This window comes from Poecilia mexicana, unplaced genomic scaffold, assembly GCF_051168715.1.
Source record: "Poecilia mexicana isolate PSO_F unplaced genomic scaffold, ASM5116871v1 scaffold_8, whole genome shotgun sequence".
Classification (NCBI taxonomy): Eukaryota; Metazoa; Chordata; class Actinopteri; order Cyprinodontiformes; family Poeciliidae; genus Poecilia; species Poecilia mexicana.
Window position 1 is genome coordinate 28093003 of NW_028263377.1, and position 17977 is coordinate 28110979.

General features: G+C 43.6%; 1 protein-coding gene across 1 annotated transcript; it reads left to right on the forward strand.

Moving 5' to 3' along the window:
• Positions 1-12130: 12130 nt before the first annotated feature.
• On the forward strand, positions 12131-16558 carry LOC106906763 (uncharacterized). Its single transcript, XM_014972182.2, has 2 exons — positions 12131-13309; positions 14355-16558. Exons 1-2 carry the CDS (start codon positions 13117-13119, stop codon positions 15305-15307), a joined length of 1146 nt encoding a protein of 381 aa, XP_014827668.2. The 5' UTR covers positions 12131-13116; the 3' UTR covers positions 15308-16558.
• The last annotated feature ends 1419 nt before the right edge of the window (positions 16559-17977 follow it).

Genomic DNA, 17977 nt, shown 5'->3' on the forward strand with positions numbered 1-17977 from the left:
GTATATCACTTTAAGAGCTCAGCAAGCAGTCTGAGTAATGTCTGCTGTGATTGGTTCATTGGAATTTCAGGCTACCAATAGCTGTTACTGTTGTTAGAGCACATGTTCAGTGTTGGATAATTAGAAAGTTCACGGGAGTAATCGACAGAGATCGTTAAAGCTGTTTGTTTAAGAGATTGTTCAAGAGCCGGGGAGCGTGTCAATGAATAAAAGTAAGTTCCATTAGTATTTAAGTAGGATTTAAATATCTGTACAGCTTAAATATATATACATACGGCAATTTAAAGAGTTAATATTATGACAATGTGTTTTGTGAATTATTTGCAGTCTCTTGTTGCCATCTGCTGGACAAATTGGGAATAACTATTTGGAGCGAGTAAAATAATAGCTTTCATTTTTTATTTGTTTTCTGTATTTCTTGTAGACCACTCTCAGCTCTATTAAAGAAAGTTTGGACTTGCAACCTCTCCTCTCATCCTTTACCGGATGCTCGTGGTGGCTGTACCTTAAGAACTAACACTTTCATAAAGGGAGCACAACATTTTATGGTCCTTCGAGCCGGAGTACAGTTGCCACGAAGAGAGCATGTCTTGGACTTTTCCTGAGAATGCAATGGAGCGGGACGAACAGGTTAGACCCAGACGGCAAATACGTCGGCCACCTTACCTCGACGAATTTTATGTGGAGTATGCTGGTCAGCAAAGTAGAGCACCTTCGTATGGTGGACGTTACGAAGCTGTTGGACAGAGAGAGTGTACAGCAAGGACACTAATCAACACTCACCCTTACATAAGTGGCCATCAGCAACGTTATGAGGGATCTGCCAGGATGACACCCCTCCCCATACAAAGCTTTGAAGTTGGAAATAAGACACCAGCCTTCGCTGAACAAGCAAGAGACGAGATGGTCTTTACAGCAATTAGGGAAATCCGACAAGAAAGCCATCAGATGCAGGAGAACATGTTACGCCTCACAGAAGCAGTAAGCAAGCTGCAGATAACCCCGCTGCCTGAACCCAAAGTCCAGAAGGGAAGGCAACATTCTATTGCAGCTAAGTCATTTAAAGATTTGGAACTTCAAGATTCTCCATGCACATCTGGATCAGAGTCAGAAGCTATTTCCCAGTTGGAAAGTTTAAAGACAAACGTTGGTCAAGCAGATGCAGAAGTGGAGGAGGAAGGTTTACCCCTTCAAGACCCACCCCCAGCTGTAAGACAACGCTTGTCTCCCTCTCATTACTCCTATTTCAAGTCGGCTTCAGTGATGAATGATGACATACAAGATGTAGGTCATGATGTGCAAAGGATGGACGTAAGGGAAGGAGGACCTTCACTCACATATGGTGATGTTCGGCCACGGCAGTACCAATTTCTCACAGAATATTCACAACCATCTCACTATCATGCAGTGCAGTATCCCCATGCTACAAGTAATGTTCTTCATCCTCAGAATCAGCAACCACAAGATTTTGTACCCAGACCAGGAAATCAGGAGAAGATCTACAGGGGACCGAAGCCTACAATCCCCCCTTTTATACATGACGATACCAGAGAATTCTCCAGACTTAAAATTGCTCTGGACAACCTTCTACCAAGTGATGCCACTAAACGGTTCAAGTATCAAATATTGGTTGACCACCTCAAGTTAGAGGATGCATTACTCATTGCAGATTCCTACAGCAACTCAGTCTCCCCCTATAGTGATACCATGGCGGCACTCACAGCACAGTACGGGCAGCCTCATCAGCTCGCTTTAAAAAGAATTGCAGAGTTAATGGATGGAGCTAACGTCAGAGACAGTGATACTGCATCTTTTCGCAGATTTGCTCTAAAAGTGCGAGCTCTTGTTGGAATGCTAGATCAACTGGGACAAAATGGACGAATCGAACTGACTTGTGGTTCTCACGTCACTCGACTCACATCAAAATTACCACATGCTTTAAGGACAAATTTTCGTTGCTATGCTCTTTCTCAGCACATACAAGTACCCACACTGTACGATTTCTCGGACTGGTTGGAATTTGAAGTCCAGGTACAGGAAAGTGAAATAGTAATGTCAGGTTCCAGAGAGAGACCATACAGACAGAGGGAGCGACAAGAGAAGCAAGCACACCCAAAGTCCTCTACTGTTTTACTCAGTACAGGACCTAGGACCACAGCTGCCACCCCTCTACAGACATGTTCTATTTCCACAGAGTTATCCCCAGCCAGTCAGAAATCTAAGTTGTACTGCCCATATTGCAATAACAACCAACATTTTCTGAATCAATGCACAAACTTCAGTAATCTCACTAAAGATCAGAGAGAAGTGTGGATTCAGAGTAACAAAAAATGCTGGAAATGTGGAAGGAATCATCAAGCTGCTCAGTGTAAGCTGAAAGCTAGATGCAGTACATGCAATGGCAGACACTTGGAAGCCCTTCATGATGTAAATGCAAGACCAGCAGAAGAGGAGACTCCTCCACACTCATCTAGTGAGGTTTTGTATGTGGACCGACCAACAGCTTCCAGCCGTGTACTACTCAAGATGAGTAAGGTCATCTTGCGGAATGGCAACCATAATATGAAGACATTTGCCATTTTGGACGACGGTTCTGAGAGAACCATTCTTCTATCTGCTGCAGCACAGCAACTTAAACTCCATGGCAAACATGAGGATTTAGCCTTGAAGACAGTCAGAGAAGACATTCGAGTTGTCCAAGGTGAGTCAGTTTCCTTTACAGTCTCACCAGCTTCAAATCCCAAGAAAAGGTATGAAATAACAGGAGCCTTTACGGCAGAGCATTTAGGCTTAGCGGAACATTCACACCCAGTTGCCACTTTACAAAGTAAATATGCTCACCTGAAGAACCTCCCCCCCACTTCATTCCATCAAGTGAAGCCACTCCTCTTGATAGGTTGAGACTATCCGCATTTAATCACACCAATCGAGCCTGTAAGACTTGGACCCCCTGGTGGTCCTGCCGCTATTAAAACCAGACTGGGATGGACTCTACAGGGTCCTACAAGCTTGTTAAAAGAGCAGCTTCCCACACAGGTTCAGTGCCTTTTCACATCCACACACTCCACAGATTCTGACCTGATGAAGAATGTGCAACAACTCTGGCAATTGGATGTGCTGCCCTTCAGAAATGAAAAGGTGATTATGCGATCACAACAAGATCGTCAGGCAGTTATGCTTCTTGATGAGAAAACTGCAAAGGTGACTCAACAATGTTAACAGGTACGCAACCCCGCTTCTTCGCAACATAAATATGCCCACATTGCATGCTGCTAAAGAAGCTGTTTTGCCACTGTTAAGAAGCACAGAAAGGAAATTGCTGAAGGATGTTAACATAGCAGACATCTACAATAAAGAAATAGCCAAGTTGGAAGATGCAGGCTACATCACCAAGTTAAAGCCAGATGATGTTGCACAAACAAAGGAAGTGTGGTATATACCACACCACATGGTGGAACATAATGGAAAGCACAGAATTGTGTTTAACTGCTCATTTGAACACCAAGGACAGAGTCTGAATGACTATCTGTTGCCAGGACCAACCCTCGGCCCTACACTTTTGGGAGTGCTTTTGCGCTTTAGACAACACAGCATTGCCATTTCAAGTGACATTAAAGGAATGTTCCATCAGGTCCGCCTGCTATCTGAGGACAAACCTCTCTTAAGATTTCTATGGCAGGATGTGAAAATAATACAACCTCCTGATGTGTTTGAATGGCAAGTTCTTCCATTCGGCACTGTCTGTAGCCCATGCTGTGCTGTCTATGCATTGCAGAGACACACAAAGGAAAATACAACACCTGACGAAGAAGTAAGGAGGGTTGTGGAGAACAACTTCTACGATGATAACTGCTTGTATAGTCTGAGTTCTGAGGAAAAGGCAAAGGAGTTAGTTGACAGGCTTCAGTCACTACTTCTCTCTGGAGGGTTTGAACTCAGACAATGGGCAAGTAGTGTCCCTGAAGTTATAGCTCATCTTCCAGACGAAGCCAGAAGTGGCAGCAATGAGCAATGGTTGGCCCAGAACAATCTAGATCAGCAAGAAATGGCACTTGGCCTGCGCTGGGATTGTGAGAAAGATGAGCTGGGTTACAGATATCGTTCAGTGCCAGAGAAAAGGCCAACAATGCACTACATTTACAAAGTTCTGGCAAAACAGTACGATCCACTTCGTTTCATTACACCTTTTACCACAAGAGCGAAGATTATTGTTCGGCACTTATGGGATAAGCGTAGAGAGTGGGATGACCCTCATTTGCCTGAAGACCTCCTTAAGGCATGGTACAAATGGGAAGGAGAGCTGGAACACCTCCCCCGAATAACCATCCCACGGTGCTACAGTAGCATCCCACGGTATGCTACAGATATGCGTATCTGTTTCAGATATGCAGATTCTGCATATCTGAAACAGATATGCAGGACTGCAACAAGGCTCTCCACATATTCTGCGATGCATCTGAACAAGCTTACGGCTCCGTCGCATACCTTCGCATAGAGAAAGCAAACAGAAATGTGGAAACAGCTTTTGTGATGGCAAGATCCAGAATGGCCCCCAAGCGGCAGCAGAGCATTCCAAGACTGGAACTCTGCGCTGCTCTGACTGGTGCACAATTGGCAAAAATGCTAATCACTGAGTTGACCATACCAGTACAAGAAGTTGTACTCTGGTGTGATTCCACAACTGTGCTAAAATGGATCCAGTCAGACTCATGCAGATTTAAAGTTTTTGTAGGAACCAGAGTGGCTGAGATCCAAGAACTCACCAGTTCTATGACCTGGCGATATGTAGACTCGCTTAATAACTCGGCTGATGACATCACTCGGAGAAAATCTCTGGAGTCCCTTATCAACTCGAACAGGTGGAGTCAGGGCCCAGCTTTCCTCTTGCTTTCACCAGACCACTGGCCTAGTCCTCCTGAATTGAGGGATGTGGATGAGGGTGAACTGAAGGCCGCAGCCTTCTGTGGAGCCACAATGCAGATTGCAAATTCCATATCTGATGCAGATAAAGTATGGAACTCATCGAACACACAGTGCTATCTGCTCATGGGGCGGCTCCTTTCCAACATCACCTCTCAGTGGACGACTACAAGGATGCAGAGTTGACGATTTTACAGCAGACTCAAATGGACTGTTTTCCAGACGATTATCAGCTGCTGCAAGCAGGAAAAACTGTGCCACCTTCAAGCAGACTTGTTAAACTGGCTCCTGAGTATGACACAGAGATTAAACTAATCAGAGTTGGTGGACGTCTGCGACATAGTGAATACCTGGACACAGAAGAAAAGCATCCCATTTTGTTAGATGGCAACCATCCTGTCACTAAGCTTATCATTAAACAGTTTGATGATAAGGTCCATCACCCAGGGTAGGAAAGAGTGTTTTCTGAACTACGTAGACACTACTGGGTCATCAAAGGAAGGGAAGCAGTCAAACGAATTCAACGAGAATGTCCACTCTGTCAAAGGTGGCGTGCAACACCAGTGCTCCCTCAGATGGCTGATCTCCCAGCAGCAAGGTTGCGCCTGTTAAAACCACGCTTTTACTCAGTGGAGTTGATTGCTTCGGACCATTCCTTGTGAAGATTGGCAGGAGAAACGAAAAGAGATGGAGTATTCTTTTTAAGTGTCTCACAACACGAGCAGTTCACATTGACATCCTCACAAACATGACCTCTGATTCATTCTTTTTTTTTTTTTTAAACTTTATTTTTATTTATTTTTAGCAACAACACATTCCCACATTTAAATTTTTCTGTCTCTTATTGACAAATATCTTCAACATTATAACTTGACAAAAGAAAATGAGACTGCAAATGTTCTAACAAATGTAATAATGAATACACAACAACAGAGTGAAATAAAAAGATAGCAGCAAAATAAAATAAACAAAACATACAATTAAATCCCCTCTGAGGTAAGATGATCCACACATTGCTAACCACAATGATATTTTAAAAGACTCAAAATACACAGTGAATGCAAAAAGGCAATCCTGTTAAGGTGTCACTGAATTAATAATGGTATGACAGGGCTCCACCTTATATTAAAAACTGTTTTTTGAAGCCTTAGGGAATATGTGATTTCTTCCATCAAATAAATGTCCCAGACTTTTTGTATCCATGTGTTATATGTAGGAGGCCCTGGCTTCAGCCACCTGATAGTTATGCATTTCAAAGCTGCCGTAAGCAAGATATTTAGAAGATATTGATCACCCTTCCTGTCTATTCCATCAGGTATTTCTCCCAAAACTGCCACCAGGGGTTTTTTTGGAACATCTCTCCTGAAAATTACTTTGAGAGCTTCAAAAATCTCCTCCCAGAACACACTTAGTTTGGGACAGGACCAAAAGATATGCGTATGATTTGCATTCTGCGTCCCGCAATTTCTCCAGCATGAGCTGGGTTGTGTTGGGCCCATATTACTAGTTATTGCTGGCGTTCTGAAAAACCGGACTATTACTTTCCATTTGAATTCTCTCCATGTATTAGAATTCGTTGTTAATTGTGCTTCAGTACATATTTCTTCCCATGTGTCCCCTGCTATTGACTCCTGCAATTCAGTCTCCCATTTCTGCTTAATGTTTGTGGAATTGTGCATATTCATAGATAAAAACAGGTCATATATTTTACTAATTACTTTTTTATTCCCCTTTCCCCTTTGTATGTCCATTAGGAAATTTTCTATAGGTGTAGGCTCATGAAGTTTAGTCCAATTGTTGTGTGTCGTCACAAAGGTTCTGAGTTGTAAGTATCTATAAAAGTCTGTCCTAGGGAGACCAAATTCACTTTTAATCTGTTCAAAGGTTTTGAAATTTCCCTCTTTAATTAATTGATGGATATGCAATAGTCCATAATTAGACCAGTTTTTGAACCCAGAATCTAAATTGTTTGGTGCAAACGACTTCATGAATCCTATACTTGATAATGGAGAGATCTGTTTTAATAACTTAAAAGCCGATTGTATTTTGTTCCAAATTTTGAGGGTGTTTTTTGTCCAGATTGTCATTTCCTTTGCAGGAGCATCTAAAAAGGGTAATGTTTGCAGTGGCACTGAGCACATGCTTTCCTCTATTTCCAGCCATCGAGTATCTGCACAGTTCTGTAGCCATACTAATAAGGGTTTAAGTTGTGCAGCCCAGTAATAATATTTTAAATTTGGGAGTTTGAGGCCCCCCTTGGGTTTAGATAACTGCAGAGTTTTTAGTCTGATTCTAGGACGCTTTTTTTGCCAAATGAATCCAGTTATCATTTTGTCTAAGGTGTCAAAGGTAGATTTGGGAATCTCCACAGGCAGCATCTGGAATAAATAGAGTAGTCTTGGTAAAATATTCATATGGATACTTTCAACCCGGCCCATCAGAGAAATAGGGAGTGTATCCCAACGCTCTAGATCATTTTTAATGGCTCGTAGAAGTTTGCCATAGTTTGCCTCATAAAGGTCACATAGAGATAGAGGTATATGAATACCCAGATATTTGATACCGTTCTTGGGCCACTTAAATCCACTCTGTAATTTTGTGGAATCTGAAATTGTGCCGTTTACATCCATAGCTTCCGTTTTTTCAATATTAATTTTGTAGCCTGAGTAAAATCCATATTGAGAGATGAGCTCTTTTAGGTGGGGGATTGTTGATTTAGGTTCCGTCAAGTACAGTAATACATCATCGGCATATAATGAGATTTTGTGTACTACCTTGTTAATTTCTATCCCTTTAATATTAGCATAATCTCTAATGATTTGGGCTAACGGTTCAATACTAATGGCGAACAGGAGGGGTGAGAGCGAGCACCCCTGTCTGCACCCCCGTTCTAGTAGAAATCTATCAGATCTAAAGCCGTTAACTTTAACTGCTGCCTGTGGAGAGGAGTAAAGAGTCTGCACCCAATCAACAAAATATGGACCAAATCCAAAGCGTTTCAGAGTATGAATTAGATATTTCCAGGACACTCTGTCAAACGCCTTTTGGGCATCTAAGGATATGATTGCTGATTCAATCTTTCTTTCTTTTAGGATGCTTGTTACATTCAATAAGCGCCTTAGATTGTCAGCATAGTACCTGCCTGCGATAAATCCTGTCTGATCGGGATGTATGATTTGGGTGATGAATTTGTTAAGTCGTCTTGCTAGGATTGCAGTGAGTATGCGTAGGTCTGTGTTCAGCAGTGATATAGGTCTATAGGACTGGCAGTCTGTAGGATCCTTGCCCTCTTTGTGGATTACTACTATCGTGGCTTCTGTCCAAGATGGTGCCATAGTTTTGGATTTTAAAGCATGATGATATGCTTTTAGTAGCAAAGGAGCCAGAAGGTCTATAAAGGTTTTATAAAAGTCGTTGGAAAATCCATCTGGGCCTGGGCTTTTATTGTTCTTAAGCGATTTAATTATCTGCTTGATCTCCCATTCCTCAATCGGTTGATCTAATTTTGAAGCCGCTTCATCTGTTAAGTGGTTCAATTTTATGTTATTTAAAAAATCTGTGAGCTCTTGGTCATTATTACAGGTATCGGAGTTTGTATATAATAATTTATAAAATTTCGCAAAGGCCTCTGCTATTTTGTCAGGTTTTGTCTCAACAGTATCTTGAGATTTTATTTTATGAACCATGTTGGAGGACTGTTGTTTTCTCAGTCTAAATGCCAATAACCTACTAGCCTTCTGGCCATATTCAAAATATTTTTGGTTAGTGAACCTCAAATTGCCCTCTACTTTATCTGACAATAGACTGCTTAGTTGTCTGCGGGTTGCATTTAATTCCTTCATGATTTTAGCTGAAGCATGTCTTTTATGTTTAATCTCCAAATCTTTGATTTTGTCCTCCAGATCTTTTTGTTTAGCATTCTTCAGTTTTTTCCTTGCGGACGTGAAGGAAATTATGCGGCCCCGAAGGAATGCTTTGGCACAGTCCCATATTATCAGAGGTGATGTTTCTACAGACATATTAGTTTCTAAATACGTCTTAAGCTCTTCTGTAATAAATGCAATGAATACATTGTCGTTAAGCAGGGATGTGTTAAGCCTCCATTGTTTAGATGTTGGTCTGTGTCCTATGTCCCATTTTAATAAGACAGGTGCATGGTCAGAAATAGTAATAGGAAATATTTCTATATCTACTATTCTATGCAGCTCTGACTTTGGAGTAAAAAAATAGTCGATCCTAGAGTAGGATGCATGCCTGCTCGAGTAGAAAGTGAAGTCTTTAGTTCTGGGAAAACTGCTTCTCCATACGTCTACAATTCCTGCCTCTATAATCTGATATTTAAGCATCCTACTCATTCTAGGGAGCGGGGTTTTTGGAGTGGGTAATCTGTCCAATATTTGTGACAGGATACAGTTGAAGTCCCCACCCAGCAGCAACAGACCGGTACTGTGCTGTACTATTACCTTAAACAGTGACTTTATGAATTCAGGTGCATCTGTATTGGGCGCATACACATTTACAAGCGATACTTCTATGCCATCAATTGTACCATTAACCAATACATATCTTCCCTCTGTATCTCTATGTAACAGCGTTTGTGTGAAATTAACCTGCCGGTGCAAAAGTATGACAACACCCTTTTTTTTCCCCGATCGGTGAGATGAGTAGAAAGCCTTATCTGCCCAAGACTTTTTTAATTTTTCATGCTCTGTATCAGACAGATGGGTTTCTTGCAAAAAAGCTATGTGACAGTTAATTTGTTTTAATTGATTCAATATTTTCTTTCTTTTGACTGGATTGTGGAGCCCATTTACATTATAAGTTACAATTTTAAGTGGGTCACCCATTATCTCTACACCATCTATGTTTTGACATCTCAAAAAATATGAATGACAACACACCCTTTATGCATAACACTGTCTTATCTGTGAGGGGTCTAAGGAATATAGGTACACAATGTCCACAGAACCAAACAGAGGGGGATAAAGCAACATTTTGACAACTGTAATCAGCATCTCTAGTCTCAACAGAATGAGTATGAACAAGTAATGATGCAGAAGAATAACAGAAAGAAAATAAGTTTACAGAAAAAAATTGCGCAGGGTCCCCGGGGAACAGAGGGACCAGAACTAGAAAAACACAGAACAGGTAAATACTATGTTTAAGTACTTGGGACATAGTCCCCAGCAGCTAAATAAGCCGCTAAAGTGCACAGCCAAGATTGAATGTGAGTGTGCAGCAGGTGCGCTTAGACATGTACAAGGTAAGAAATACACAAAAGTCACAATGGAGTAAATAATATAGCTACGTAAACTTCAAATATACTGCACAGGCTCCTGCAAACCTTAAAAAAAGAATCTAAAGTAAAACAGCATATTTGCTCGTATCATCAAATCTATAGATTTATCTTCATAAAACTTATGGAGAGAGCTGTATGAAAGTTAGCCATAACGATGAAAACTATTTTTCTGATATTATTGTCTCTATGAGCTCACGGTACCTTTATTCGACTGTCTCTGTCGGGGAAATATTGTTCCGGACGTATTCCATGGCTGTTTTGGGGTCAAGGAACTCCTTTTCAACATTATGATATGTAATCCGAAATCGGGCCGGGTAGAGGAGGCCATAGCGGACGTCCTTGGTGCCCCGCAGCGCCCTCCGCACCTCCGTGAAAGCGGCTCTTGCTTTGGCTACGCTGGCCGTGTAGTCGGGGAAGAAGGCGACGCGGTGCCCGTTGTAAAAGAGCGGAGCTCTGTCTCGGGCTCTCCTCAGGATCTCCGCCGCGTCCCCGTCATTATGTAATTTAGCGATGATGACTCTTGGCGTCTCACGGTCCCTCGGTCTTCTCCCGGTAAGTGTGCGGTGTGAACGGTCCACCTTTATGTCTCGATCCATCTTCAGAACCTCTTTGATAATTTTTGCCACAGCTTGTGTGGAGCTGGAGCCCGGGAGCTCTTCAATGCCCGCAATGCGGATATTGGACCTTCTCATTCTCCCCTCCAGATCTTCACATTTATCTTTGAGCGTTGACATTTCTTTCTGTAAGCTTGTTACAGCAGACTGTAGTGAAGTGACTTCGTCTGACCACGTTGAAAGACCCCCTTTTAAGTCCAAGATGTCCGCCTTTACAATGTCCACTTCCGCTTGTATGGCCTTTGAGCTGTTAGCAATTTCGGAGCGGACCGCTTGCAGTTCGGATCTTATAGCCTGAAAATCTTCCGCTAGTGCGCCTTTAAGCTCGTCTCTTATCACTTTAGCGATTTCTCCTCTCAGTGACGATAAAATGTCTGCTTTCATTTCTTCGTTACTCATGTTTGGGCCTTCAGTCCCAGTGGTTGTCGGTGGGTCCGCATCGTTTGTTGCCCGCTGTCTCGTGGTCCTAGCAGGCCTTATAGCATTAGCATCGCTTCCGTATTTATACTTTTGCAGTTTTTCGGCCATTCAGGATGATTTTGTTCTGGTTGTCCGACTGTTGTGATCTTAAGGTTTTCTCTCCAATATTTCGACAAATATTAGCGTGGTTAATGCTGTTTTTTATGTAATTTTTACGGATTTTGCAGGAGCTCTGAAAAGTACGTCTTACGCCATATCTTGCTCACCAGCGCCCCCCTCTGATTCATTCTTAATGGCTCTCAGACGTTTTGTATCAAGGCAAGGAAAACGCCTTGATACAAGGCGTTTTCTGCAGAAACGCCTTGTATCAACTCTCTGATTGTGGGACAAATTTCAAAGGAGGTGAGCGAGAGCTACATGGAGCCTTTCAGGAGATGTGTCCTACAATTCAAGACCATCTCTCCAAACAACAGATAAGGTTCAGCTTCAACCCACCTGGTGCGCCTCATTTTGGGGGAGTTTGGGAGCTTGAAGTACGATCAATCAAGTCAGCGCTAAGAGTATCCCTTGGAGCTCAGACTGTCACTGAAGAAGTTCTCAGAACTGTGCTCATTGAGGTCGAGGGGGTACTAAACTCCAAGCCACTGGGCTATGTGTCGTCAGATATCGCAGACTTGGATCCCGTAACTCCAAATTACCTACTGATGGGGCGGCGAGATGCCTCATTACCACAGGTAATCTATCCTGAATCAGATCTGTTAACCAGAAAACACTGGAAGCGCAGTCAGATGATTGCAGAACAGTTTTGGCATCATTTCATAAGAAGTTACTTACCCACCTTATAGTCACGTCAGAAATGGTCAACTAAGACAGAAAACCTTCAACTTGGAACAGTGGTGATGATACTTGACAAACAACTACCCAGAGCACTATGGCCTGTTGGAAAGGTTGTAAAACTTCTACCAGGACAAGATGGAACTGTTCGAACAGCCGAAGTACAAATTAAAGACAAGACTTACATCAGACCAGTGGCACGACTTGTGCGTCTTCCAGCCATTCCAGAGACTGACGATAAGAATGAGAAGTCATAACTTGGATTTCTCCATTTTCTGTTATTCAAATTTGTAAGACAAATTTGGGGGGCGGCTGTTGAAAATGGACTATTGTAACTATGTGTATATCACTTTAAGAGCTCAGCAAGCAGTCTGAGTAATGTCTGCTGTGATTGGTTCATTGGAATTTCAGGCTACCAATAGCTGTTACTGTTGTTAGAGCACATGTTCAGTGTTGGATAATTAGAAAGTTCACGGGAGTAATCGACAGAGATCGTTAAAGCTGTTTGTTTAAGAGATTGTTCAAGAGCCTGGGAGCGTGTCAATGAATAAAAGTAAGTTCCATTAGTATTTAAGTAGGATTTAAATATCTGTACAGCTTAAATATATATACATACGGCAATTTAAAGAGTTAATATTATGACAATGTGTTTTGTGAATTATTTGCAGTCTCTTGTTGCCATCTGCTGGACAAATTGGGAATAACTATTTGGAGCGAGTAAAATAATAGCTTTCATTTTTTATTTGTTTTCTGTATTTCTTGTAGACCACTCTCAGCTCTATTAAAGAAAGTTTGGACTTGCAACCTCTCCTCTCATCCTTTACCAGATGCTCGTGGTGGCTGTACCTTAAGAACTAACACTTTCATAAAGGGAGCACAACAGGTCTTCTCCTCGGTTCTGAACACAAACTGATTCTCAGCGAACCTGGACTCTTAGACGGAGTCTTATTTTGAAGGCTCGCCCAGCCGCTTCCTGTTTGGTCGGTAATATTCGGTTCTGGTTCGGCTATCGGTGCTTTCAGGATCAAAATGACCAAACTGCAGCTGCTCAGCGCCTACCTGACGGAGCGGCTCACCGCCGTGGTGAAGGAGGTTCTGGACGTGGTGGAGGACACGGTGGCCCAGTACCGGGAGGAGACGGCCAGAACCCGGCGGGAGAACGAGAGCCTGCGGAGGCAGCTGCGGGACATCCTGCTGCTGGAGGCCGAGACCGAGTGGCTGAGTGAGGGTCGTTCCAAACCCCTCAGGGAAATCCCTGGTTTTAAAACTTACTAGCGATTTTAACGTTAAATATTGACCAAATCAAATTTGTAAAACCTTTTCTGTGCAGACCAGAACCGCGTTTAATATTCGGCTTTAGCTTAAAGGACCATTTCTGTCGATATATTAAAACAAAAGGGACTTTTTCAGGGTTTGATCGCTACTTCCTCTTCCCTTGAAGCCTGATGGAGAATCAGCTGATGGTGACTTTCATTAGAAACTAACAGACTGTGCTGTCCAGCTCAGTGGAAATTACCCCGAGTTATTGTGTAACTGATATTGAGTCTAAATGAGTCCCACTGAACAAATGTATTAGTTTATGTTGATATGTAAACACAAAATATTTTTAGAAAAGCTTTAGCGGACGTTCAGCCTGAGTCTGTGCTGTAATATGAGCAGAATCATACAGATAGAGCTCATTAAATTATGTTATCAAAAGGTTAATTTAACTAAATGACTTCAAAAAGTAAAACTGTTGATTTATTTCCCTTAGAGTGACTTCAGGTGTCAGTTTGTTGATTTTCACTCACAGTATCACACCAGACCAATAAAAAGTATTTTCACAGAAATGTTCACTGGCTTCCAAGTCATCCAGCGCTGCGTTGTGTGTGTCGCACAAAGATGACGTCATGATACTGTTTGTACTTTGGGGGCATCCATCTATAGGACAACCCCCAGCTCAGTCCTGTGATTGGGCCGTGGGTTTATAATGGTGCCCTGCTGGTGCTGCAGTGAGAAGCTGCAGGGGCCCAAGGACGCATCCTTGTGGAACACCTGCAGATAATTGTAGGTGAAGATAACCTGGACCTGCTCTGACTAGTAGGACTCCATAAATATGCAACAATCCCCTTAAAGTTCATCTCAGTTCTGTGGGCCCGAGTCGCTGATGTTTTTAGCTCCAACAATCCCAGGTTCCTCTGACCGACGCCACCTGAGATTCCAGATCTTAATGTTGTGACTGCTTGGCATGTCTGTGGTGAGGTGAACGGGTTCTGTTTCTGTTTCAGGGTCGACCCAGGCCGGTTTGGGGTTCGGACCTGCAGAGCAGCAGCCTAGTGACCTGAAACCCAGAGCCCTCCTAGAGGAGCCAGACTCCACCCTGAGCCAGTCCAGACCTCCTCCGGCTTCAGTCCAACTTCTGTCGGTTCCGAAAGAAGCGCCATCGGCACCGACCCTGGTCCGGCCCGCAGAACTCTGGGATCAGACACCGAAACTCGACCCGCTGCCGGAGGCGTTCCGGAGGACGACTCCTCTCCTGGCTCATCTGCCCCTGAATCCTCCCAGGATTCATGCTGACGGGCCGGCGCCGAGGGAGGAGCCACAGGCCCCGGCCCGGGTCAAAGCCGAACCCGAAGAAGCAAGCAAAGAGCACACAGCTGAGTCTGTGAACGCTCATGTTGAGTCGGGCTTTGACTACACGTCTGAGGAAGAGCAGCTGCCGGCGGATCAGCAGGACGCCTCCAGAACCGGGCCGTCCTCTCAGGAGACCCGGCCGCCTGAAGACGCCGCGGTCACGGCGCTCATCCCTGAGCTCGTACACCGCTGCCCCCGCTGCGGCGAGGCGTTCAGTCACAGCGCGGGGCTCCGCCTCCATCTGGAGCAGAAGAGGAAGACCTACGCCTGCGACTGGTGCTGCAAGTCCTTCGCCCAGTCGGCCGATCTGCGGCGCCACCTGCGCACGCACACGGGCGAGCGGCCGCACCGCTGCACCTTCTGCTCCAAGAGCTTCAGCCAGAGAGGGAACCTGCGGCGACACCTGCGGATCCACACCGGCGAGCGTCCGTACAGCTGCCCGTTCTGCTGCCGCACCTTCAGCGACGGAGACACCATGAAGAAGCACAAACGCACACACTCCGGAGAGAAACCGTACCGCTGCGGACGCTGCGCCAAGACCTTCACCAGCGCCAGCGGCCTGCAGCTGCACCTCAGGAGGGACCTGTGCTACGGAGCCAGCGCCTGAACGGATGGACTGAGGGGCGGCGGAGTCACTCAGAACCTCTAGGACCAGAACCTTCTGGATGGAGTCACTCAGAACCTCTAGGACCAGAACCTTCTGGATGGAGTCACTCAGAACCTCTAGGACCAGAACCTTCTGGATGGAGTCACTCAGAACCTCTAGGACCAGAACCTTCTGGATGGAGTCACTCAGAACCTCTAGGACCAGAACCTTCTGGATGGAGTCAGTGTTCAGGGAGTTTCAGGATGAATAAATGTGGTGTGAAAAGAACATTTTGGATCCAGTCAGAACAGAACCTGACCCAGAGGTCTGGGTCCAAACACCCGCCGCAGCTTCACTAACCAGCAGCAGGTCCAAATCCTGTTTGAATCAGAACCAGGACTACTAAATGGGTTCTGGATTTGTTCCAGCTCCAACATGTCCAACCTGGAGGGCTACAGCATTTCCTGTCTCTGCAGAACCCGATCAGATATTTAGGAGACATCGGACCAGAACTGGACAGAACCGGTTTACACAGAATCTCAGATGCAACCGGAGCGAAGACAGGAAGGAGTTGGGAGGCAGGTCCAGGTCTGACCAGCAGACATGGAGCAAATGTTCCTCCAAGCCCAACAGCAGCTTCCAGAGATCCAACATCTGCCATGGATCCTTCCATGGGGGGTCCGACCCGCTGCTGGAGGCTCGGCAGGAACCAGAACCTCCTAAAGGTTCACTGAGGAATGCTGCAGGTCTTCTGTCATAAATCCTGACCTCAGGGTTTGGAGTCTCTGGAACCAGAGCAGCTCTGCTGGTTTGTGCTGAAGCTGAGGATGAAAATCTTTTCTGCTCGTCTTCCTCCTGGATCAGAACATCTGCTGCAGAATCAACATGTGAAGAGTTGGACTGCAGCTGTCAACAGCCTGGAAGTAAAGCAGAAGCATCGACGTTAGACAAACCCGGCCTTTAATTAGGCCACATCTAATCAGCTCTTTAATAAACATCCAGCGGCTCTAAACCTGAACCGAGTCCAGACCGGATCCAGTGAGGACGGTCAGGGAAAGCACTGAGGTCTGCAGCGACCTGGGGCTACCATAGCAACTGCCCATGACAACCATTACATGCCGTCTACATGCTGACTGGCTGAACTGAGCTGTGCTAAACTTCCCAGAGAAAAAACTGGACACTGGATCAGGGATCCCAGTGGTGAAAATCTGATCATCAGATTTTGGTTTCATGAGAAAAAGGTTCAATAAAATGTTTCAAACTTGATAAAAATGGTGTTGAAATGTCTTTTCTATGAAACACTTTCTGCTGCATATCAGACATGAAGAAAACAAAATGGAGAATCGTCCGTTTAACCTGGAGATGAATGTTCCTGAATGTTTATGGAATAACCTCAAATCAACTGAAACAGATTTTCTGAACCTTTAAATCGGATCTTTGATGCGACTCGCTTTTGTCTTTTGCTCCATTAAATCATACAAATGTTTCCACATCGTCTCAGATTTATGATGATAAAACATCCGGAGCTTCAGCCTCCATGTTGCTCTGCTGACCTGAAACTAATCCAGCTGCCTGCAGGGGGCGCTGTGGAAACAAACCCAGTCAGTACGCAGGCAGCGCTGCAGTCAGGATTTATTGTTTCAGAAAAACCGCATAGAAATCCAGAGCCACGGTCCTACATTCAGTAGGGTAGAAAAAGGAACCAGGAAAATGTAAACACAACCGGAAGTTTCCGTTACCATGGAAACAGAGACAGGACATCAACATAATCCATGCAACGACGAGGAACCCTAAGAACCACTTGGATTAATTTATACCATCATCTTCACCCTCAACAAGAGAGCAACGCTTCAGTCTGAGGAAGATTAGATCAGAAGACTCAGATTAAAACAGGATATAATCCAGACTAATATAATGGAATCCAGATTAAAACATACAACTCAGATTGAAATATGTTAAATTAGAAAACAGATAAAATAAAGAAGAAACTAATTAAAATCAAGAAATTATTAGATAATTTCTAGATTAAATGAAGGTTAATCTGGAAATTAATCGAGAGGAAATGCAGATTAAATTATGAAGGAATTTAGATTAAATCAGAAATTGAGAATATATCAGGGGAATCTCAGATTAAGGTTAATAACAGATTAAATCATGTTAATAAATAGAAAGGAGCCAAAGATTAAATTAAATTAAATTAGGAAACTCCTTCCAGTCCTAGTCTGGGTTAATCTGATTGAGGCCAGCAGGAGGCGCTGCAGCTGATGGAAGAGATGAAAATTCAAATCAGCAAACGAAAAAAAAATAAAAAAATTCAGTGGCGGCTGGTGATGATATCTGAAGGGTGGGTTATATATATATATATATATATATATATATATATATATATATATATATATATATATTCCAATAAGAGAAGCATCCAATTTGAAAAAAACGAAAACCTGCTATTTGTGAGACACTGAATTTATTAATTCATTTATTTTACTGTCCAAAATGAACTTATTTTCTTAAAATAAGTTCATTCTTCATTGTAGGTTGCTCATTCCTTCATAAGTTGTTTTGTGTCCGTCTCCCGCCTTGATCCTTGGTACTGATATTTCCTACATGTCATTGAATCCTCTGCAGTTGTCCAAATTAATTCCACAATATTCCTGGACACAATCACACTGATAAAATCAAACAAGATAC